General features: G+C 37.9%; 1 protein-coding gene across 1 annotated transcript in view; it reads right to left on the bottom strand.

Annotated features, from left to right (window-relative positions):
• Window positions 1-25,491, bottom strand: part of LOC127649728 (cadherin-24-like) — a 124,767-nt gene that overhangs the window by 60,953 nt on the left and 38,323 nt on the right. The window contains exons 2-4 of the mRNA XM_052134956.1: window positions 21,552-21,846; window positions 18,777-18,896; window positions 13,893-14,060 (exon numbers count right to left, since the gene is read on the bottom strand). Coding sequence (XP_051990916.1) covers window positions 13,893-14,060; window positions 18,777-18,896; window positions 21,552-21,846 — 583 coding nt within the window. The remainder of the gene's footprint in view (window positions 1-13,892; window positions 14,061-18,776; window positions 18,897-21,551; window positions 21,847-25,491) is intronic.

The raw sequence follows: 25,491 nt of genomic DNA, 5'->3' as shown, positions 1-25,491 counted from the left end.
CCAAACAGGTTGCTGTGTGTTTCTTGTTAACAGCTGTGAGATGCCAAAACATTGCCATGGTTATCTCCTGTGTCCGAAAAAAAAAAATGGAGCAATATTTGTCATTTGGCATTTTTTACCTTTATGTGGGCATATTGTTTTCTGATTATATAACACACAATATGTTGTCAACGTATGTCAAATACTTCGATTGAATCAATTATTTGTAATAAATTGTCAATAATTATCACTATAATCTATTACTTTAGTTTAGTGTTCCTGTAGCACAACTGTTAGAGCATGGCACCAGGGAACACATAAACTGATGTAATGAATACCTTGAATGCAGTGTAAGTTGCCTTGGATGGTAACACATTACAATAAGATTGCTTTTGATAATATTAGTTAATGCATTAGGTAACACGAACTAACAATAAACAACACCATTTTACAGAATTTATTAATCTTTTATTTGTTAATTTACAGATATATAGTTAATGTGAACAAACAAGAATATTAATATTAATTTATATGAGGGCCTATAATATATATATATATATATATATATATATATATATATATATATATATATATATATATATATATATATATGCGACCACAAAATGGTGCCGTGATATGCAGAAAAGAACAGTGAACCATACATATACAGTAAATGTAAATGAAAACTATAACTATAAAATCACAATAATAAGTAGCTGTAAATAACACAATATTTCATAACACAATAAACACTTTGGTTGAATAAATCCATAATAAACCAAAAATGAGATAAGCCTACAAAAGAATATCATGAAACATGTCAAAGGTTTGATACCCCTGCTGAAAAATAGCTTAAATGAGCCTAAGATGATTGCCGGTCTTAGCTTGTTTAAGATGGTCTAGCTGGTCTTCCAGCCTGACCAAGTTTATAAGTACCCTAAACCGCTCTAAGACCAGAAAACCAGATCAGCCTGACCAGGCTGGGTGACCAGCTAGAACCAGCAAACCATCTTAGGCTGGATTAAGAAGGATTTTTAGCAGAGAAATGACAGAGCAATACACAAAAATGGGTGTTTTTGCACTTATTTTTAATATATGAAGGGCTTTTTTTTGTCACATTTGGAGGCATTTTTCCCATGAGCCTTGGATATCACAATACACTATGTCAGCCATTTAAGTTTGAGCAATTCTTCACATACACACAGGAATGTTATCAAATGTTCAAGATAGGGGGATTCTATACAAATGTGTGTATGTATAGAACCACTAACCTGAATATGGAGGGTCCATGGTCTAGGTCTATGGTGGTTCACTTCTTGCAAACACAAAACAATAATATAGGGGATTGACTCCCACATTTGCAGTGTGTACATAGCCTATGACTTTCCCAGGAGAAGAGGGAGAAAAGCTAAATCACAAAAATAGATAGGGAATAGTGACAGATATTGCTTGAGAAAGAGAATGGGTAAAAGGTGGGCAGAAAATGAGAAGGAGAGGTCCAGAGATTGTTTATGTCAGGATTGCACTGTTTCTTAAGAGAGATACAGGTGGTGGAATCAGTGTTGTGTGTTTTCTTCAGGGTGTTAATACCTCCTGAGATCTCTCACTCTATTTCTGGGGTCTATGTGGGGCTATGTGGTAATCAAAACATATCATTACCTTCAGCTCAAAATGTTAATATAAAACCCCTCCCACTCTGTAATTCCACTTTAATAACAGTAACAAGATTGTGTCCTGGCCCCTGGTGTATATTGTCAGGCTGTTGCTGGCTCTCTCAGGATACCTCAGGTCAGCTGATGCGGTCACGGCAGATGCATTTACTGAGTGAAACAGAATATATATATATATATATATATATATATATATATATATATATATATATATATATATATATATATGTAAAAACAAAATGTGGGGGCAAGGCTTAGTGATAACATATTATTGATTGGATCATTAAAAGTGGGCATTAAATACCAGAATGGAGCCAGACTTAAATGTGAGTTTGCTTAAAGAAAATGCCTAAAAATCTAATAAACTATTGGTTAACATTTATATTCTGTATCTTACTGTATCTTCAGAGGAAGAGCTAAGACAATTTTATTTCTTTAGAATAACATGCAGCAAAGAATTGTTCACAATAGACTCAGGAACGTGCATTAAGAAAATACATATGGTCAATTTGATTTCATGTTGACTTAAAATGTTCAGGTTAGACTGACGTCCACTGTTACTGTACTAACCGCTGGAATCAGAGTATTGTACTCTGACCTCCAACAATGGCCCCAAACACTGGCACAAAGTACTGTATAACTAAATCAGTCCACCGACTCAACGCCTGTTTTCTAAAATAGACCTTGCCCAGAGCACTGTTTCTTTTAAATACGTTATTCTCTAATTATTCACCATCAGGCAGATATGGAATGTTAAATAATACATGACGTCAATGCACAGACCAGTAGGCAGAGACCAAAATTAACACATCAGCAAGAGTCAGACTATCACTTAGAACTTGAATGCGAGTTAGAAATGGCTTTGACAAAACTAAGTAAACAGTACTCAGCCACAGTTTGCAGGTAACTTTATAAGGAACTGCAACATTGCACGGTTAAGTTAAATTGTTAGAGCAATAGTCTGAGCCTTCCTAATGTAGGCAACATGATCAATTCAAATCAAAGGACATACAAACCTTCTACTAAAGAATCCGGCGTGACAGATTTATCATCATAAATGTATCTAAGATGCCTAAAGGTTTTTATCCAGAACTCCATGTGACTAGATCACATTGTATGTCATGCTGCAAGTGTCACAATGAACTGCTATGTTAGTAAAAAAAATATACTGTATAAGGAAAAGCTGCTAAAGTCATGAACTCAAAATTAGATTTTTGTGGCTTTTAGGCTATATGAGTTTGCTTTGAGGTCACACTATGGTCCTAATAAAGTGCCAGATGTGGTTTTCTGCTGTTGTAGCCCATCCTCCTCAAGGCTTGATGTGTTGTGCATTCTGTGATGCTATTCTGCTCACTACCATTGTACAGAGCAGTTATCTGAGTTACCTTAGCCTTTCTGTCAGTTCAAACCTGTCTGGGAATTCTCCATTGACCTCTCCCATCAACAAGGTGTTTCCGTCCGCAGAACTGCCACTCACTGGATGTTTTTTGTTTTTGGCACCATTCTGAGTAAATTCTAAATAATGTTGTGTGTGAAAATCCCAGGAGATCAGCAGTTACAGAAATACTCAAACCAGCCCATCAGGCACCAACAATCATCCATTCAATTATCTAATCAGTAAATTTTGTGGCAGCAGTGCAGTGCATTAAATCATGCCGATACGGTTTAGGAGCTTCAGTTAATGTTCACATCAACCATCAGAATGGGGAAACAATTTGATCTCAGTGATTTGCACTGTGGCATGATTGTTGGTGCCAGATGAGCTGTTTCGATTATTTCTGTAACTGCTTATCTCGCCTTCGCCTCCTCCTTGACCATCAAACTTCGTTACAATTCACTACCGGTCAAAAAGTTTGAAACACTTGACTGAAATGTTTCTCATGATCTTAAAAATCTTTTGATCTGAAGGCGTATGCTTATATTTTTTAAATAAGTTTTGTAGACAAAAATACAATTGTGCCACCATATTAATTTATTTAATTATAAAATTACAATTTAATAATAAAAAAAAACATTTTTGAAATTGATTACATGGACCAAATAAGAAAGAAAAGCAGCCAATAAGTGCCCAACATAGATTCTAGGCAAAGGGTGGCTACTTTGAACATGCTAAAATGTAACAAATTTTTTATTTATTTTGGATTTTTATATATATATATATATATATATATATATATATATATATATATATTTTTTTACATAATATATTTTGTGAAAAAATGCACTTGTGAAAAATGTTGCATAGTGAGGGTGTCTTCAAAAATAATTACATAAATAGTTTTCATTTGTCACTTAATGTCATACAAAGTCCATTAAACATAAAAAAGCTAAATCAATATTCGGTGTGACAACTTTTGCCTTTAAAACAGCACTAATTCTCCTAGGTACACCTGGGCACAGTCTTTCATGGTTGATGGCAGTAAGGATGTTCTAAGCTTCTTGGAGAATTCACCACAGTTCTTCTATCTATTTAGCCTCTATCAATTGTTTCCATCTCTTCATGTAATCCCAGACAAACACGATGTTTGTACAGAATATACAGTATATACAGTATGTTTTTAGATGGTACTTTTTTATTCACCCACATTTGGCAGGTGTGTTTTAAATCACATTTTGGGCATTGACTGGCATTACCAGTAGAGAATCACTGTGTCGGCTGCACCCATAGCAGCATGCGGCCCAGAACTTCAGAGGAATTCACTATACATTCACTAGTTTATGCAGGCAGACCTCAGAATCCAGTCTCTATTTCAGTTCTATATGAGTGCTCACTCCCCTTTCTCTTCCATGAGAGAAAGTTGTGGGTTCGTGGTTCGGTGCGAGACCCCTGTTGCGTTGGCAATCCGACAGCTGCATTCTTCATAGAGACACAGAGCACAGACAGAAAGCCCTGCCGGGAACATTCCCATTAGCATGGAAATCACTTCCCTCTTACCTACCACAACCCCCCCAACACATACACACACAAACACACACACACACACACATTCTTTGCCTCCATACCAAAAAAATGGCTCTAACTCCTATTATTCTGCGTGAAGGCACACTGCCAAGGTAGATGACATGAAAAGCAAAATCGTTGACCATTTTCTCTCACTCTACTCTCGCTGGTAGAACAAGAGCCAACTTCCTGATTGATTCCATTGTTGATGTCAGCTCTGGGTTATTCCTCAAAACTCAGACAAAGGACCAACACTCACCTAACAAAGTTTCCCCTACAGCTCATATAACTATCCGCCTGCTCAGAAAATAGCTGCATTCTGTCACACTTTGCTTCCTATGTTAGAATCAAGAACTTTATCTGTTGCTGGATTATCTACAAAATTGTTCTGACAAGGACAATGTAATACTGAATACAAATAATACAATGCATCTAACCATTTAATCATACAGAATTAGGACAGCACAATAATAGGCTTTTCAACTTCCCATATCCTTTCCTTTTTCTTTGTTTATGATAAAGGCAGTGCACCCAGTTAAACTCTACAGTATTTTGGAATAAATTAATCCATCACCAATGTTGGGTAGATTACTTCTGGAATGAAATCTGTTATTGAATATAATTGTACTACATAATCTAGATTACATGAAATAAATTACTATCAAACTGTGTACATCACTTGGTAGTAGCTAGCCAAATTAGGCAGATGCATGACATTACCTCTTCTACGAAAACCATTAACAAAATTCTGCAGAGTGAAAGAAAATACATCCCAGACTACATTAAATACATTAATTTGGTATTGTGATGGGTCGCCATCACACTTATCCTTGCACCAAAAAAAAAAAAAAAAAACTTACAGGTTCTTTAGCACATAATTTGGCCTCTTGGGTAAACCAGGATAGTTGGCATATCTTTTTGATCTGTAGTATTCCTACTGATGTAAATCTCAAATGAGGCTTTGTGATTTTACATATTGTTTTCTCTCCATAATGACATCAAACTCAGCGCACAGTCACTCCCAAGTTTCACCCATCATGCTCTCCAGAATCTTCTATTTCCCACTCTTATTGGCTGGATCTGCACATGCAGTGTTAGCAGGCAGTCATGCCTGGGACGCAGTCATCAACACCGAATGACCACTGAGCCCCAAGCTAACAGTAGAACCAGAGGCCATACAACCCCAGCTCTAATTGGCCATTGTGATACAATAGAGTGATTTCAGGAACGTTTTCATGCCCCACTGCTATCTATAGCCCCCTGAGGAGAGCCCACGAGCAGCCAGGGAGTCATAAATGCTTTGCCTGCTTGCCTTATTTATACCAAACCCAATCAGGCGAATCAGTCAACAAATTATCCGATCAGAGCACATGGCTGAGCACCTCTCCAACGAACAGACTCAAGGAAATGGACAAAGACCAGGCCATGCATCACAGATAAGAAGCTGAGAGCACAGCTTCTTTGATGTAAAAAAAAAAAACATCTTCTACAGTGTTTCTGAGCACAGCGTGAGATGAATACAACACAAGGTTGTTACCGCTCCTCACATCTCTCATCTGCACCCCCTCCCCATCCTTGCCTTCCTTCATCCCTCCTTCACGCTCAGAGAACTCGTCCTCAGGACGCGTTTTATGGATTCAGACATGCATTTCACATCTTTATCACGTAATATGCAGCTGAAAACATAAATATGAAGCCTTATGGGATTGGACAAGCCCACCAACTAAAAAGAGCTGGAGAGACTCTCAGCCATTGAGAGGGCACACAGAAGGTAATTCATTAACTGAAGGTACTTCCATTTTAATTGAGTCCTAGAGACCCCAAAAGTTTAAAAGAAGCCATTATGTGACTACCGTAAAAAAGCTTACAGTGCTCCCACATGTGAATTTGTTGGGAAAAATTATGATAGATAGAGGATTCACAGGCTCTGTCCTTTTTAAAACCACTTTGCTCTCTCTTCACAGACAACATCAAACAAATTTGTGAGATGCCAGGCAACTAATTCTTTGCAGTTTATGCTTGCCTTACTTTAAAATGGGTTCCAGCAGAAGCTGAGATGAGCTTACAACATGGACACTAGTTACATCTGAACTGTGGCATTTTATTGCCATTATACTTTTCAAGAGCACATATGCATCAGTTCTAATTGCTTGTTGAACTTGACACTGCATGATTCCATAATGCACAGCTAGAACACGAAATGAGCTTTATGGTTTCATGAGAGTGTTACTGCTACTGTAAATAAATTAGCTTTATGGTCTGCTGAGAGCACACAGTAAGTGTTTTGATGATAGCAAAAAAGAGTATTGCTGGGATACATGTATTTTATTGTCCGTGTGCGTGAATGGCCACTACAGTGCCTTTAAAAGTAATGCCAGCTGAGGATATGGTGGTGAGGAGTAGTCTTAGCCTTAGACGGCACGCCCACAGACCACCAGCTGTCTGTTTGCTGATTGCTAGATGCATATTACTCACAAAACTGAAAGGCACTTTTTCGATCTGGCAAATTCTAATCATATTGGCTGGCTTTACGCAATGTCCCAGAATAAGAGTAAACAGGGTTTTTTCTCTGTCTGCCTGGTAGTGGTGTTTACAAAGTACTGGGTTAATACAGCAAGCACTTTTGAAGCAACATGATCATACGGGAAATCGACATGTTGCTTCTGAAAGTTCATGTACCCTGAAATCAACACATGTGAACACATTACCCTCTTGTGCTACTAGATTCCCACTAGATGCCTCTAGTGCAGGGGTGTCTAAACTACGGCCACGGGCCATCTGGGCCCGCCAACTGTCTCGATCGCGGCCCATGAGAGATTTTGGAAATAGAACATAAGTTGTCCCCCTATTGAGAAATTATATGAAATTCGTATTCTGAACTCTGGGTGTGGGCATCACGTACAGCCACATTTCACAGTGCATTTATCTCCACTAGTGCATTCTCTTTAGTTGCAACCAGCTTCATCCATTGGAAGATTTCCACGGATGAAGCGCCACAAAAAAAGAATGATGCGTTTGTTATAGGACTGGTATCGGGTTAGATACATTGCTCATGTTTCACGCATCGTACAACTGAGTAGATCTGCAATTGTGCAGCAAGACCAGCCACACCGAGTTTATTGAGCTTGTGCGATGTGCACACGCTCCTAGAATGTCTTCTGCAGCACTGGGAAGTTTAAACATTTTTGTGAATTGGTTCGTTTTTAAGTTTCATTGAAACAAGACAAATTATTCACAGGCTTCTCAGAGCCATAAGAGAGAGAGCTCAAAACACTCACGCATCTCTGCTTGTACTACATGCGCTCAGCTCACACTTGCATATCAACCAAATAAAGAAAGCTCAATCATTTTGATGATATTAAAATCATATTTGTAACACAAGTAACAACAGAACATAAATTATGATTGAATTACACTGATAATTTATGATTGTTTGTTATTTTTACAATGTGCCATCATTTATTAATCCTAAAGTAAACATTTTTTACACATTTATTTGCTAATTTGCATAAATTTCACTGGTAAATAAAATTTGTACATTTTACTTAACGTTTTGAAGCTGGTATTCCCAGCATGCTCTGGGCTTGAATAATTAATGAGCTTGCATGGTTTCACTGTTTGCAAGTTTATTTATATCGTTTTTATTGTTCATTTTGTTTTTACATTTGGTAACTTCTTGTTTTGTGCAGTCTTAAGTTCATTTTCTACTTAAAATTACCAGTTCATGATTAAAAAAATTATCTGTTGATTGTCAGCCTTATGGTGTTTTGTTTACCAAGTGCTGAGGTCTGTGTGCTCTGAACTATTTCAGGGTGATGTTGTCTCATAGACTTCATAACAAGCAATACGTATACCGAAAGATAATCAGTTTGTTTGAAGTGCTTACAGTCGTAAAAATTTAATTAGATATCCAAAAGCAGAACTATATATTCTATTTTATTTTCTGAGTCATGTCTGTGAAATTGTCTGTAGCCTACTCATTACTTTTAGATCAGCAGAAATTCTGATCACACATTGAGTCTATACACAGTTTCTGCTTTTCACCTGGTGTTTTCTTTTCAACTGTTTTCATGCCACTATTGTGCTATAATTTATTTCAGATAGTCCTGGCCTAAACAGCACATTAAAACACAACTAACTGTGGTTGGCTGATTTACATGTAGGTCAAAAATGTTTTCCTTTCTAAGTGGGCAGTTCTTCACCAGAATACGCTGCAATGTGGACCAGTCCACATGTCATTTAGTCAAAGATCTGGCTATGAGAGTCTAATTGAAGAAAAGGCAAAAATAGGCAATGCTTATGTCTAAGAAGACACACAGAAAGCCAAAGAGAGAGAGTGTGAGAGATGGAGAATGAAAATTAGCCCTTAAGGTTGATGACAAACCCTGTCACCTCTGAGTTTCTCCACCTCCAGCATTCCTTTCCTCCCTCAGCCTGATGAACTGCCAAGCATGTGTATGTGACATGAATGTGTATGTGTGTGCGAGTCAAAAGCAGTGAGCGAACATGCACATGAGTCCCTCTTATGAGCCGGACTTATGCATGTGTGTGACATAGTGAGAGACAGAGCATCACCAAATACAGGCTGAGTGAGCCCAGAAATGGCAGACACAAGCAAATAAAATTATTTGTGGTCACTGTGAAACTGGTGAGACATGAGAGAGAAATATCTTGACTCTCAAACCTCATTCAACATTTTTGTCATGAGCGTGTGTTTCTTTTGCAGTGTTGGGCAGAATATTTCATATTGGGTAGATTATGTTGGATTACTTTTGGATTACTTTTGCATGTTTTGTTTAAAAATCTAATTTTCAGCACTTCTTTGAAATTATATATGTAATAATGTAATCCATACAAAAGTAACTGTAATCTGATTACACATCCTTTCAAATTTAATGTAATCGAATTATTAGTACTATATTTTTGTAATCTTATTATTTAATCCAGATGTAATCTGTTACTAACAACACTGTACTTTATTGTTACTGTATGTTCTCATGTTATTTGATGCCTCTGTTTGTCCAATGTTATATATTGTCATATGTCTTCCAGTATGCACAGTTGGGTGCAAAACACATTTCTTAGAGATCATACAATAAGTTATAATAACTGGCATCTTTTTTCTGTCAATGCTCTTTTGTGTGTGTGTGTGTGTGTGTGTGTGTGTGTGTGTGTGTGTGTGTGTGTGTGTATTGATGCTTTGACAATACTGCTTGTAAAACAATCATGCCAATAAAATACTTTTATTTAAAGTTGTTTTTAGAGAGAGAAGGTATAACAGGCAGAGACAGATGGACTTAGTGTGTTCTTGTGTAATAGATGATTCAAAGTGTGAGTGTGCACCCAGACACACACAGGCAAAAACACACACTCATAAATAAAATTGATTCCATTCTCTGAGAGTTAAGCTGTCCCTTTCCTTCCATGTCGCCATCACCTCTCTTCTCCTTCCTGTCTATGTCTCCCAGTCACCCTTTTTTGCTGTCTCATTCCATCTGAGAACAAATTACAGTGATTAGTTTTTCTATTCTTACACTCTTTCACTTCCTTAGCTATCTTTGCTTTTTTTTGTCTTCTGTCAATCTTCTTGTTTCCACACTGAAAAATTATTTCCTTACTTGTTTCCAGTACGAGTTTATTTTTCTTACCCAATTGGCAAATCGTATTTTTCGTGTTATAAAGCTAAAGTGTGTCATTTCTGCACCACTAACATCACCATCTGGAATTGCAAAAGTAATCACTGTTTTCAAACATATTCCAGAAAACTCCTCTTTCATTGGTTGACCAAAAACAGATTGTCCTGCCCCAAACTCAAACCACTGGTCAAGCCAGTGTTGCTGTGTCGGGCTGGATGTGTCACTCAAACAAACAGAGGAATTATTTGATAGAGCCACAGAGCCACAGTAGCTATGTTTCCATCAACTTATTTTTATGCGCAGTTTGGGATATCACATGAAAACTGCTGGATGGAAACACCAAGATGCGAATAAATCTCCAAAATGCGCATTAAAAAATTAGACGCTCGGTTGAGGTGGATACATTTTTTATTCGATAATTAGAAATGCACATAAACTATGATGGAAACACATTTACTGAATTTACCAAATAAACTCCTATTGAATTGCTAAGGAATAAATGATGCACATCAAAAAGGTCACGTGACTGGAAAACGTATTCATTACTGGACTAACCAGCAGACCAATCATCGCATCTAAAATACTGCACCAGTCATCCTGAAATAACGATGTCTAGAAAATCCAAAGCCTGCAAAGATTTTGCAGAGCAAATAAGTCGAAAACAAACTTGAACCATACGGAACAGAAGGTTTATTGACACTTTTGAAAAATATCTTATAGATCTGCATGATTTTGTCATAATGATGGATGAACGCACATATATAGTATACACACACACACACATATATATATATATATATATATATATATATATATATATATATATATATATATATATATATATATATATATATATACCCAAAGTGTGTGAGATGTGCTGTCGCTCCCAAACATGAAACAGAGTGTTTTGTCTGCATGCTCTAAACTACCAGTATTTTATTAATAAAATACTCACAGTGGCAACAATTTCTCCGGAAGTGAATATTTCATCCTTTTGAACAACCTTGGATGGAAACGCTGCTTTATTCACACATTGTTTTTGCGATAATATGGATTTTCGCATAAATTAAATTCACAACTTGGATGGAAACATAGATAGTGTTACACTTGCAGGTGAAATAAACCTGCAAACAGCTCACTTAATGTATTCTTTGTAAATTAAGCTTGGGAAACATGAACACATTTTAACATCGATAAAATAACAACCACCAGCTTTAAGCATAAACCTCACTAAAACAAATTAGATTTCTCTGAAAACAAGGCGTAATGTTTTATTTAATTTAGCTTTTCAAGTAATGTCTCTTTTTTTAATTATATTTAGCTGAAAAACAAGACAAAAATATTGCATTAGAGAATTAATTTTCGCAGAGCACTCCTCCCCTTTTACTCGCTTTGTAATTTGGTCTCTTTCTCTCACTCTCTCTTCAGTAACCACAGGAGACTCAAGGGAAATAAATTAGTAATATTTATGATGAAACCTTCTCTGTATCGTTGCTTCTCATCTTGTCTCTACGTAAAAAAAGACACTGATCTTAACAAGCATACCTATGTAGTCATCCGTCAAACAATCTACCCACCCATCCATCACGCTGGCACAGTGCACACTTTTTCTACTCTCCACTGCCCAACACGCCAGCCCAGGCTGTTAAAACTACATAAACCAGCCTGACTCTGCACCTGACTCTGCATCCATTATACCAAGGGAAGCATCAGCCTCGGTGCTCCCTGCAACATTTTATTCTAACGTAATTGCAATGGTCAAAAAAGTTCCCAATTCACCTGTAATTTGTTTGCTTTTATCCAAGGTGAATTCCTGTAGAGATTTCTAAATCAGCTTGCAGACACAGGGAGATTTAGTCAGCTGTGCCCATTGAACCTGAAAGACTACCTGGATGAGACTTTGATATATTTTCCCCACATGTGCTCTCTTTGGTCTTCAGATAATCTCACCCTGACTCACCCTATCTCATCTTCCTACCACTAGCTCCCTTGTCTCCTGTATTTATCCTCAACACATTTGTATAAATACAAATTGTAACAAAAATTGTATACTATACCTCAAACATTTTCATTCCTGCATGGAACAACTTTTTTGAGGCTTACCTTGTTAGGAGATAGGAAAGTACAGTTTCAAATGTCTTTTTCCATAAATAAAACAACTGCTACATAACAGTAATGACACACATTTTTATAAAAACATTATTATTTTAAAGGGATAGGTCACCAAAAAATGACAATTTTGTAATCATTTGCTCACCCTCATTTTGTTCCAAACCCCTATGACATTCTTTCTTCTGTGGAACACAATAGGAGATAGGAGACACCATTAATTTTTTATTGCATATTTTTCCATATATTAAAAGAGAATGGCGTCTTTTAGCTTAAAATCTCTTTTTGTGTTCCAAAAACAACATCCGGATGAGTAAATGATGACAGATTTGTGTGAACTATCACCCCAAGATATAAGCAAAGTGCCATCCTTCCACTTGAAGAGACGGTCCCTGATCTAGTAGTTTAAGGTTAATAGTTGGCTAATAATTGAATAAAAATATGACAATTAATATGATTTTTTGTTTTACTCACTATTTGTTTGGCAAAGATGGCAGAAAAAGATGGTATGAATTATTATTATTTAGAAGAGGATTAGTGAAGGTCACTTGATTTGATGTAGACAAATTATTTCACAGCTATTCATCAGCAGTGTTTAGTATTGTGGATAATTATTCATCAAGGGTTAGGGTTGGGGTTAAAGGTTAGCAGTTAGGGTTAATCAAATGCAATTTAATCCAATTATAAGTACTTGGTTTTTGCTAATTGATAACGTAATCCACATAACATGTAATCCGTTACTATCAAGCACTAGTTAGTTACAGCCCTCTAATTTGATTACTATTAGTATTCCTAGAGGGCAGTACTGTATTTAGGCCTCGTACACACTAATATAAAAAATTTTCCATTTCCTAGCATCATTGGTTTCTATGACTTTTCAGTACTACAAAGCCTTTTTGAATGTCTTGATTTTTGGTAGAGGAAAATGCAGTTTCAGCGTAGATGAGAGGTGTAAATATAGCAAAATCAATGCGATTTCAAACTAAAATTTATCAGTGTCGACGTGACCTTAGTATAACCAGAGACTATTTAGCAGAGACGGGCAACTTCTATTAAAATGAATGGAAGAAATTGGAGTGCCCCAATGGTCAACCAATCGCTGGGTCAACAGATGTAGAAAGGAAGTCCCGCCTTACAGGTAAAAGAGCCAATCACCTTTTAGATACAAACATCGCCTGTCAAACAACTTGATGCATGCATTTATGATGCCAGTGTTGTCAGATTTGACTGCTGATTTCAAATGTTCTTTAATTGTAATCTTGACCAACCTTTTTGGAGATTTTGATATTTTCTCTTCAAGTAGATAGGTGCTGCTCTTGTATGCTACTTGTTTACATAGAAAAATAGCTGACCGAGAGCATTCCAAAGATGGCCGCCAGTGGACCGAATTTCTAGAAAGACTTTGGTAGACACTTTGGTTCCAGACAGACCCTCTAGTACAGTTCTAAACTGTAATAACAAATTAGCATCCAGGACTGGAACAGTAGTGCAATAGCTTTAAAACAACAACATGCATATGTTGGTGTACCATGTGAAAGACATGAGGAAGCTACTTACTTTGTGTGAAATGCGGAGGGTTATCATTGACATCTGTCAATCGTACAGTAACTGTTGTTGTTCCTGACAGACCACCCAGATGGCCGCCCATGTCTTTAGCTTGTAGAACCACCAGATACTGATCCTGTGCTTCTCTATCCAGATCAGGAACTGCGGTACGTAGGATACCTGATTGAGAAGAGGAAAGAGGGACAAAGAGAGAAACACATAATAAATTCAATAATTTCCTTGAATCAAATCATTTGCACGTGTTCTCTGACCGTAAACTTTCATAAATGTGTACCGATAACAAAGGCCACCAGTACAATACAACAACAATCAGGCAGCAGATTACATGGAGCTTTATGAATATATCATTAGGAAGTATAACTGTGGATACATACTATAGATAGGCATAGACCTTTAAGAATGCTATGGCTCAGAATGCTAATTCCCGTTAATGAACGAAAAAGAATGCTATGTGATGCATACAGGACAGAATAAGGCTAATATCCTTGATTAGCATTCAAAAAACCTCAGGGAGAAAAAGCCCTCTCATTCATATCAGCGTGGGGTCCACAAATGTCAACAAAATTAATTAGGTTTCATTAGACGACCAAATGGAATCAACACACGAAGGAAATCCACGTAGACAGAGGCACAATACATCAACTGCTACACATACATCCACACAATGGGCCTGTGCAAGCGGACACTCTTATAAAATTCTTATTTCATTCTCTCTCTCTCCTTCTTTTCAACATGTCATACACACAAATACCCATAATTCTGTTCTCAAACCCCTAGCACATAACACACACACACACACACACAGACTGGCCGCACAGTGCCCACTGCGTATAGAAATGCCCAGTTCACTTCTGCCAATTCCACTTTACAGCACAAAGAAGCAAGAGAGATTTTTCAAATGACTGCAGCCTCCCTGTAACCCTGAATAAAAGCCTCTCGTAGGTCCCAAAAGCTGCCAAGGCTGAGGGCGGAGAGCATTCCCCGGTGCCATTTAAGCTTCCAATATAATAGTTCATAAACCTACAGTGGTGTCCACAGGAAGAACTTCTTTTTGTTTTTCAGCCCTCAGAAATGTGATTTCAGTTTCAGTGTTTGCTGCAAGTGCCCACATTTACATTAAATGTAGTCATTTAGCAGACACCAAAGTGACTTACAAATGAAGAACATAACATGAAGTTTGTCATACAAAATGTGTCCAAATGTAAAAACTATCCATAAGGCAACTACCTAAACCTCTGTGGAAAAGACAAAACCTGCTTTACCATCAACTCACATTGTGTGATTCCTTGAAATATGTATGTGCCCCTCACTTTGAGATTTGGAGCTCCTGTGATGAAGATATGAGGAACTAACTTTAAAGATTAACAATGATTCATATACATGTTTAAAAAATGGGGCACCTTATTAGTAAATATTAGAGGTGCGCCCATATATCGGCCAAACATCAGTATCAGCCAATAAAAGCAATTAGCAATTGCAATCGATAGTGATCGTTTAAAAACAGCCAATTATCGGCTGATTATTTCCTGTCAAAAGGGAGTGGAAAAATTCAATAAATCTTGTGTGGAATTACTATGAATGAGGTGACAATGACAGCCGAGCTGCGAGTTATTATCTTATCACTACTAGAATTTAACTCGGTGGAACTACCATTAAAACGAATTTGATTACTAACCTTAATTAAAGCTCAACACAGGAAAGAACATGATGAGTGTGTTAAAGCTAAAACAGAGGCTGCTTCAGCTCAAAGGGGGCTTGCTTCATCATTCAGAATTCAATGTGAGTTATAGTTCACCCAAAAATTTAAATTCATAATTGACTCAACCTAATTCCATCCCAGATGTGTATGACTTTCTTTCTTCTGCAAAACACAATGAAAATTTTAAAAAGAATATCTCAGCTCTGTTGGTCCATACAATGCAACTGAATGGTGACCACATAAAAGTAAATCCATACAACTCCAGTGGTTTAATATGTCTTCTGAAGTTATATGGTAAGTGTGAGTGAGAAATAGGTAAATATTTAAGTCCTTATTTACAATAAATCTCCACTTTCACTTTAAAAATTTTAAAGAATGAAAATGGAGATTTACAGTAAATAAGGACTTAAATATTGATCTGTTTCTCACCCACACTTATCACATCCCTTCTGAAGATATGGATTTAACCCCTGGAGTCAAATGGATAACGTTTTGTGGCCTTTATATGATTTTTTTAGCTGGTCACCATTCACTTGCAACATAAGGACCAACAGAGCTGAGATATTCTTCTAAAATCTTTGTTTGTGTTCTGCAGAAGCAAAAACGTCATACACATCTGGGATGACATGAGGGTGAGTGAATGATGAGAGATTTTTTTATTTGGTCTGAACTCTCCCTTTAAGAAATCTTACCAATTTAATGTGAGTCTGACAGGAGGCTATTTATAATTCAATTAATGAGAGTTTATAATGTGATATTTGTTTCAGTGTTTTGTTTCTATATGAAACTAGATTCTCTAATTCAGAAAAGGCATAAAAAAGCAAAACCACCAAACTATTGGTATCAGCAGCTGCTGTTCGAGATAATGGATCAGACACAGATATTGTATTGGTGTATACCTTGTAAGTTTGCCAATGAATGTGCTTTGATGGATCATGATTATCTCAAAATATACCTCAATGACTACCTGGAATTGAGTGTTTGAGATCAATACTGTCTAATGTGACTACTTTTATCATTTTGTTGAGTGTGTTTTAAGTGGTATTACTGTTTTTCATTATTTCAGATTGTGTGCTTTAATAACCTCTTGTTTAAAATTTTGTTCTCATTTGTGCATCTGTAAATTTGTCAAATAATTTGTGGATTTTTCCTTCTATAAAATAGTATGAATAGAAATGTCCTCATTCCATATTAATTGTTTTATTATACCTTCCTCTATATAATTGGTATTCATTTCACATTGGGGTTTTGCCTAACAAAGTTCAAGTCAAAACATTGCTGTTGTTCAATACAATTTTGCATTAATGTCAGTGTTTTCTGTATTGTGTTCTGTTATGTTTGAATATGCACATTTTTCTATAATTCATATGTTTTTCTCTATCATATAAACCAATAAAATATAAATAACAACAACAAAAAAATCAGCAGCTTGTGTGTATGAATACATTTCTGCCAAGTCAGTCTGGGTTATTGAGCAGCAAAGAGAGGGAGGGGAGAAACAGGAGCAAAGGAAAAGAGAAATGAGGAAAGAAGTAAAGAGATGAAGGGAGGACAGAGTAAGGGGGAACTCCAGGATACAATCAGGCCTTTGAAGGAAGAGCAATGTGGCTCTAATGGGTGATCAGGGACTGAGGCTGGCCTTAAGACACTCTAACATGAAAATGAAGGCTGCAAAAGCATTTTAATGTATTTTTTAGGAACAGGAAAGTTGAGTTGAGGACAGGTGAGTGGAATTGTTAAGGGAATGTTCTGTGTTCAATACAAGTTAAGCTCAATCGACAACATTTGTAGCATAATATTGATTACCAAACATTTTCATTTAAACTCATCCCAACTTCACAAAAATCTGGGATACATTGAGGCACTTACAATGGAAGATGGTAATAAACATTACACAACAAATGCTGTGGGTTGAGCTGTATTGAACCCAGAATATTATTTTAAATATTGCGAGCCGGACTCAAATTCGCATTGGCCACATGAGCACCATGCCGTTTTGGAAAATCTGCACTACCTGGCTGAAAAGATCAGCTTAGATCAGCATGAAGGTTATTTTTGCTGGGTTCTTTTTCTAGTTTAGCAGGTGGACTAGCATAACCATTCTAGTAACAGCACTAAGTTGGTTGAAGCTGGTTGACTAGCATGGTCTGTTTGGTAAAGCTGGTGGACCAAGAAATTCTTGTCGGTTAAGCTACTGGTCATAAAGCTAAAGTATGTAATTCCTGCACAATTAGCATCACCAAATGGAATTGCAAAAATACCTGGAAAGGTAAATTTTCTGAAGGAAATATTAGTGGTGCTTACGTGCTGCTACAATGCCTCACAAACGGTCTCCGAGTCAAAGGAGGCCACCCCCATGTCTCTACAATGTTCAGGTGCCAAGTTATGGTGTTCTAGGCATTGCTAGGTGGTTGCTTTGGTGTTATGGGGGGTTGTTAGGGTATCACTAAACTTGTCTTACAACCCCAAGTGAAAAGAGTTCATGCCCATGTCTCTATGATTAACTTTTCTGGAGATATGAGCCCATTGCTCCCATTTAAATGTTAAGTCTATGATCTTTTCCGCCCATTTTTTTTAACCCGCCGGGCAAACATCATATGCCTGATTACTTATAAAATTCATTGTAGACCTTTCCTCATTAAGCCGATTTGACACCTTGTTTACGTCAAATGTGAGGGACGAGATCCGCAAAAAAGTTTTGGTGGAAGAACATTTGGTTTGGTGTATCCCTAAACGAAGATCAGAGCAATAGTTATAATGGTGCCGTGCTAAAGCAAGCACCACTAATGATTGTTTTCTGAACACTCCCCCCAACTCCCATTGGTTGGACAAACAGATCACCGCTCCAAACTCATATTAGTCCAATGTTGCTATGCCGGGCTGGTCGGGATGCTCAAAGAAACAGAGCAATGTTTTGATAGTGCCACACAGCTGCTGTGTTGACACTTTTCAGGGAAATCAACCCTCTAATGGCTTAATTATAGCTGACTCTGCATAATAAATTGAGATAGGAGAAAGTATTTAAATGTCTGGAAAAAAAAAAGTTCAGCTTTAAAAAGACTGCTTGGGACACCAGAATACTAGCATCCCAAACCCATCATACAGTATGCTGGTGACCAGCAATTCTGTTATTTTCAGTAAAGTAACTGCTAGGCCAAAACTGATCCAAAACATACCTGTCTGGGGGTCCACGGAGAAGTGTGGCTGTCCCTGAACCAGCGTGTACACTAGCCGAGCACTGTTCCCATAGGTTGGATCATCAGCATCTGAAGCAGTCACCTGGATGATAGAGGTCCCTGAGGCAGAGTACACGAGAGAGTGAAAGTGAGAGGACAAGAAAAACAATATGAGATGATCAATACAGCACATATGAACATGGGAAATACCAGGTAACCACAAGAGAAAATTGTTCTGACAGATTGTTCTCCTCCTTCTTTTCTACCTGTCACCCCCCCACCCCCCACCCCACCCGCTGAAATGTGACAAATATTGTGTTCTCTCTCCTCTCCCCAGCTGCCCACCACCTTTCTTTCTCGCCTCTGTCTGTCTTACTTCATTTCTCTTCAACTCCTTCTTCAATTCCCTTTTGCTCCCTCTCTCAATCTCTATGTCGGTTGCTGCGGCCACACTCCACCGTTCCCATAACTCCCTCATGTGCTGAATCGCTTTCTTATTTCAGTCTTTTTTCTAACTAAATAAAATCCAAGACAGTCAGCTTCATGTGAAAGACTGAAATTGTTTTAAAAAATACTTATATGTACAATGAATAGGGAACTACATGTCCCATGGGGCAATAGGGCTGACAAGCTCAGAGAGATGGGGAGGTTGGTGGGAGCAGCTGTTGATGTTTTCAGACATCAAAGGCCTAACAGTGTCACCAAGAGACAGAGTGTAGGTTGAAGGGAGGATGTAATCTGATTACACATCTTTCACAGGTAGTTAAGAGGCAGGAGAAGGCAAATGGAATATGGTAGGAGAACGAAAGTGAGAGAGAGAGAGAGAGAGAGAGAGAGAGAGAGAGATTGCGACAGTAAACAAATTATCTGATAGGCAGATCAAAAAGAGTTGTGACTGCAGGGTTGATGCAACATGCATTCGCTCAGAGAAATCTATTCATTTTCAATCTGAGTGCAACCGCAAAAACATGGCACAATTTAGATTGATAACGCATTCACACTGGCGCAATATTTGATTTGAATGGAGCTCGGTTCAGTTTACCCCAGCAAGGTTTCAAGTATTTAAATTCAGAGAATCAGACTCTAAACACAGAATATTCCTGTTGTGATCTTGTTTGCTGTTGGAATCCTTTGAAATTAATTAAACTTGGTTCAGAAAAACAAAATAGCGTGGTTGACGGGGGTAATATTTTGAACCACCTCACACAGACGTGAAATCTATAAACATGAGAGGTTATTTGCTGAATGAGCATCATTAACACTGCAAATTATAGAGAGCTTTTTATTGGTTTTTCCATTGACAGCATGTATGAAGGATTTTGGGAATAAACATTGGCTCAGCTTGAATCCGTATGGCTCCATTTTAAAAACCTAATGAGCTGCCTTGCTGTCTACTGCCTACATAAGCATCTGCCTCCATGGAAAATGAAGACTTTCTAAAATGCACTCCATAACCATATACCTCCGAAAACAATGATGTTATGAAACTGAAATTGGAGGCTTTTAAACTTAAATGGATTAGTGTGGATGTGGCCATAAACTCACAATTGATACTTAAAAGAATGATCTAATAAGAATAAAAACAAATAGCACACACAAATATTGGGTAAAATAAAACATTTTCAATTAGATACTTGATAAGATCAGTCGCAGCTTGCCCAGCATAGCAGAAGGGAGTCCGGTTACATGGGCACAATGCTAGCATGAAAACAATTGTAATTATTGGTGAATGTGGCAACTAGCAAAACTTCTGTGAAGACACTGTTAATTGAATGCTTTACCATCCCCTATGTGTAAACGGTCCTGCTCGACCAGCTCCTAGCAGGATTCAAACCGGCGTCAGCCGGCATGGGAGGCAGGCACGCTAATGAGGAGGCTAAAGGCTACAGCCTCTAGCATCAGTTGCTAGTGCACCTCTTGAGGCCAGGGGAGTGAGGTTTACACATACCGCACAGCTATCACATACCAGCGGGCTTCCATTACACTCACCCCCGTAAACCTCACTCCCATCCGGATCATGGCACCACTGTAACCGGTCCTGTTCGAACCGCTCCGAGTGGGAATTCGAACCGGCATCAGCTGGCATGGGAGGTTGGTGTGCTAATGAGGAGGCTAAAGGCTACAGCCTCTAGTGTCCGTCACTAGAGCGCCTTTTGAGGCCAGGGGAGTGAGCTGGCTCCCGTTACAAATGCAGTGTGAATATGTATGTTATTTGAGATATAAAAGTTGGACTGAGGATGGCTATCACATGCATTTAAAATGTTACTTCTATCAACTGAAAAACGACGAATGCTTCGGTGTAGTAAAAAAAAACCCATCAGTCACATGCTATCACATGGATTTAAAATGTTACTTCTATCAACTGAAAAACGACGAATGCTTCGGTGTAGTAAAAAAAAACCCATCAGTGACAGTACTGCACATCAAACATTCATACACTAGATTGCCGAGTACATTTGGAACAGAGTTTCCCATTAGCATGTTGCTAAGCTAAAAATGCAATACTCAATTAGCATAAAAACACATAGCACACACAAACATTGGGTAAAATACTCAATTGTTAATTAGATAGTAGATTAGATTAGACTAGATGTAAGTAAATTATAAGAATTTTTTATCGATACTTTTCAGAATTAAGTGGATTTTAAGTATATTTAAAATCAATATTTCTCTCCTTTTGTCCACTATATTCGATCCTTTTTTTTTCACTGAGCCCACAATGCATTATGGTATAGCCTTCACTGTGAAGCATGGGCGTATGTTGTCTTCCAGTACCTATGTTTGCCATCTCGGGTACTGTGGCACTGTAGGTCCCATCCTCAAACACAGGTGGGTTGTCGTTGATATCTTGCACTCTAATGATAAACTGGGAGGAGGGCTCCAGGGCACGCTCTGTCTGACTGTCTGTTGCCGTGGCAATCAGCCGGTATTCGTCCTTCTCCTCCCTGTCCAAGGGCTTGGTAACATGGATGTTGCCAGTCTTCTCGTCAATCACGAAAACTGACCCCGCCCCCTCACCCCGCAGCACGTACTTAGTGCGTCCATCACCTCTGTCCATGTCAGTGTGAAGCTGAGAGGGAGAGAAAAAGAGAAAAAAGAGAGGATGAGACAGAGACAGATGGATTAAAAGAGATTGACGTTAAAAGAGAAAGAGCTAAGGGCTGAGAGGCACCAATATTGAAGACTATATAGTACACAGAGGTCAAACGAGGTGAAATCTATGAAAGGATCATTTAACAATAAGCTCACATAGCAGAGTTTGTCAAACGGCCATTTGCATCAATAAGTGCACAAACAAAGGAGAGTCAAAAGATTAGTCTGGAAATATAGACTCCAGTGTGACGGGTGAGGGCTTAGGAGGCTCATTCATAGACAGTACAGATGGGCAGTAATGATCACACAGCCTTGCGTGAAGCACTCATACACAGAGCATTGATTGCGGGTGGAGTCTGCTTATTGGATCAGTGGTAGTCTACAGCTAAAGAGCCTTCATGCAGTGTGCAGTAATAGCGCAAAGGCTGCATAGGGATTGTGTGACGCTCGGTGGGAAGAGCGCAGCCGACACATCGGCATTCATCCTCATTACCGCTTCTACGTGGCCAGAATACAGCTGCTTAAAAAGACCCCATAACAGCACAACTTCTACAAAAGTGCCAAACTGCAAGTTTGGAAGACAAATGGGAGTGTGTCCTACGTTTGAAAGCATCCAAACGCACAAATAACAGAGCACATTTCCTAAATGGATATTTTTTTTAATTAGATTATTCATTGTCTTCTCCTGATTTAATTTTGAGGCAAAACATGAAGTTATGTTGGTGTAGATCTCCAAAGAATGGCTAACACACTGGTGCAGTCATAAGGAAAATGATATCAAAGCACATTGTGCTCACTGATACACTTATTATTGTATAAGACATTATACAATACATTGTGTACTCTGTCCTAGCCAGGTGCAATGAAGTAACACAACAGTTAATAAAAGCTTTCGCTTTAATTAATGTTTACACTGATAGCAGGAGGTCGGCAGGTCGATGTACTTTCTGTTACTAGTAAGTGTTCCTATATCATATAAGCTTCAATGTCTGTGCTCTCCATGCTATTTGCAGTTTTGTTTTACTTAGCATTTTAGGGGTGTATCAGTTTAAAATTCTAAAATTCTGTTTGGTTGGTTTTCAGTATGGTTCTGTATTTGCTATGTTCAGAAAAAAAATCTTGCTGCCAAATCCAAAGAATACTCTATTTAGTAAAAACTTCAACAGATTTGCCCTTAATAAAAATCATGGTTTTACTTCAGTAACCATAGTTTAATCATAGTATTTGTTGTATTTATATAAGATTATGTATATTTATATTTATATTTGTGTGAGTGCGTGCGTGCGTGCGTGCGTGTGTTTTAATGTATGTTTTTATGTACTTATACACACATGTTTGCTGTTTGTTTCCTGTTCCTTGTTATATTGTGCTGGTGAGTTGGGCTCTGATTTGAGCCTAATTTAGCCCTAAAGATTTTACTACCCATTGTAGTGTTTTGCCAACTCAGTGCTTGCAATATTGTGTCTAATTGTTATTTTGACTATATTTTGACTGTTAACATCTGTTTTGAATGTTAACTTCTGTTTTGTTTCTCTCTTTTTTTAGGATCTGGGTGCTTGAGACAGAGAAACTGGCTTCATCTCTGTATCTGGTGGTGGTATGTTTCACTGCATGCTGTGCTCTGCCATTTTTTGGTACGCAAGTGTGTATGTGTGTGAGCAAGTGTGATTTGTGGTGTTTCCAGGACAGATAGTGTCTTCTGTTAGCCACTCCCTGCTGGTAAAAGTGCTTCCTTTTTAAACCCTTTTACTGATATGTGACAAATAAATATGTATTTTGTACTGTTATTCACTTCTCTTGACCTTTACCTGGGGAAACGTACCTGTGTGTTCCTTTTTTTTTTGTTGGTGGTAGTTTTAACTCCACATCACTGTATATTCCCTGGGTGAAATTCCCAGGGTGGCGTAGCTGGCTACCGTCTTTGCCTACAATCTTATAAATTGTAACTAAGTTCCATCTCCCTACATTTAACTTCACCGTTACCTTTCCATACTACTCGCCACACATGGTTAATTTTCATCACAGTCCTTAAGTAAAAAACCCTTATCTCTTATTACTTAATCAACATTTTAACTTAATACCTGCACTATTACATATGTAACAGACATAAAGTGCATTTTAAACTCAACTCAACATATATTTAACATTCGGAAGCAGTAGCCTACATCACTATTGAAGGAATAATCTTGCTATTAAAATGGATATGAGAAGAGATTTTGTGACATGGCTCAAGTGTTTTAATCATATGCTGAAATCCCACATCTACATCAACGGAAAAGTGCAACATATTGCTGGCAATGAGCATCTCAAATGCTATAGTTATTGTTTCATGTCTGTCAGAATTAGCACTGACTGCTTACTTAAAAACAGAAGGGAGTTTGTGCATTTTCGGCTCACCTGCAGCTCTGAACGGACCGCTCGTTATCTTTCCCTGGGTGATTTCAAATAGGTATAGCTGCAGGCTGGAGACCACCAAATGGGTGCAGAATCTCCAAAAGAGGGGTGTGGTTACCCAAAACAGGGGTTGCGCCAACTACAAAAGGGGGTGTCACTTCCACTCATGCACCTTTTTGGAGCAATTTCTGCTGCTATATTCTTGTTCTTGTATACTAATTACTGTATATCGATGTATTTATTACCAGTGTGCAACAGTCGCATCAAGCGATGCATGCAAACAGTGCCTTATTTTTTTGGTATTTTTTTTTTTGACCATCACTGTTGTAACTGAATGCAAACCGAAAATTTTCCCAGACAGGACACTTGATTAATGCAGGGGCCTCTCTATCAGTGGATCGTTTTCTCCGCTTGCCATTTTCAACTACACACAATGCGTGCAAAACAGTGATTTCATCAAGCTGACCCACGTGAAAAACAGGCGGAGTGTATCCATTTACAGATCCTTTCAGTGGCATTAGCGAAGGTTGGAACTGTGCTTGTCTTTTTGATGCCAAACCTTGTGCACCAGATGTGTCATTAAACTTTTGGTTAACCACTGTGCTAATGCTTACAGACTCGTAGATGCGAACTGTACGGTTCAATTTTACAGAGAAACGTTACACCACTAGTGCATTTGAATAAAGTTGAAATCAACTCAATAATACATCACCAACAGTCAACATGTTGCAAAGTAAGACTTCAATGGCCAGCCACGTACATTCACAGGTTTGAGTTTTGACTGTGTATAATTTATGTTGTAGAATGAAAAGTAAAATTCTCTTCAAAAAACATTTAACCACAGACCTTATTTTTCTCATAAATACAAAACAGGAGGAGGCTGTACTTGAAAATGCTAATCTTGCGTTACATTTGTCTCGGAAGTCGGAGCTCTGAATTCTTTTCCGAGTTCTTAGACCGGAACTGACAAATGGAATGCCCCCCGAGTTCGGAATTCCTACTCAGAAACTCGGATGAACTCAGAGGACCCAGAGTTCAGAAAGCAAGATGGCTGCAAAGAGCATCGACTGTATTCTGTGGGTTTAAAGTTTTTTTAGCACTTTTGTCTTGTATACAAGTTGTATACACAATACTGTAATACCGTTGCCATATTTTTTTTACTAGTTGTTTTTCAACTAGTACAACTGAAATTCGATAGGTCGCTGCTGCTGTTAACAACAACAATGGT

Source organism: Xyrauchen texanus, chromosome 9, assembly GCF_025860055.1.
Source record: "Xyrauchen texanus isolate HMW12.3.18 chromosome 9, RBS_HiC_50CHRs, whole genome shotgun sequence".
Classification (NCBI taxonomy): domain Eukaryota; kingdom Metazoa; phylum Chordata; class Actinopteri; order Cypriniformes; family Catostomidae; genus Xyrauchen; species Xyrauchen texanus.
This window is presented reverse-complemented; position numbering and strand designations above follow the sequence as displayed.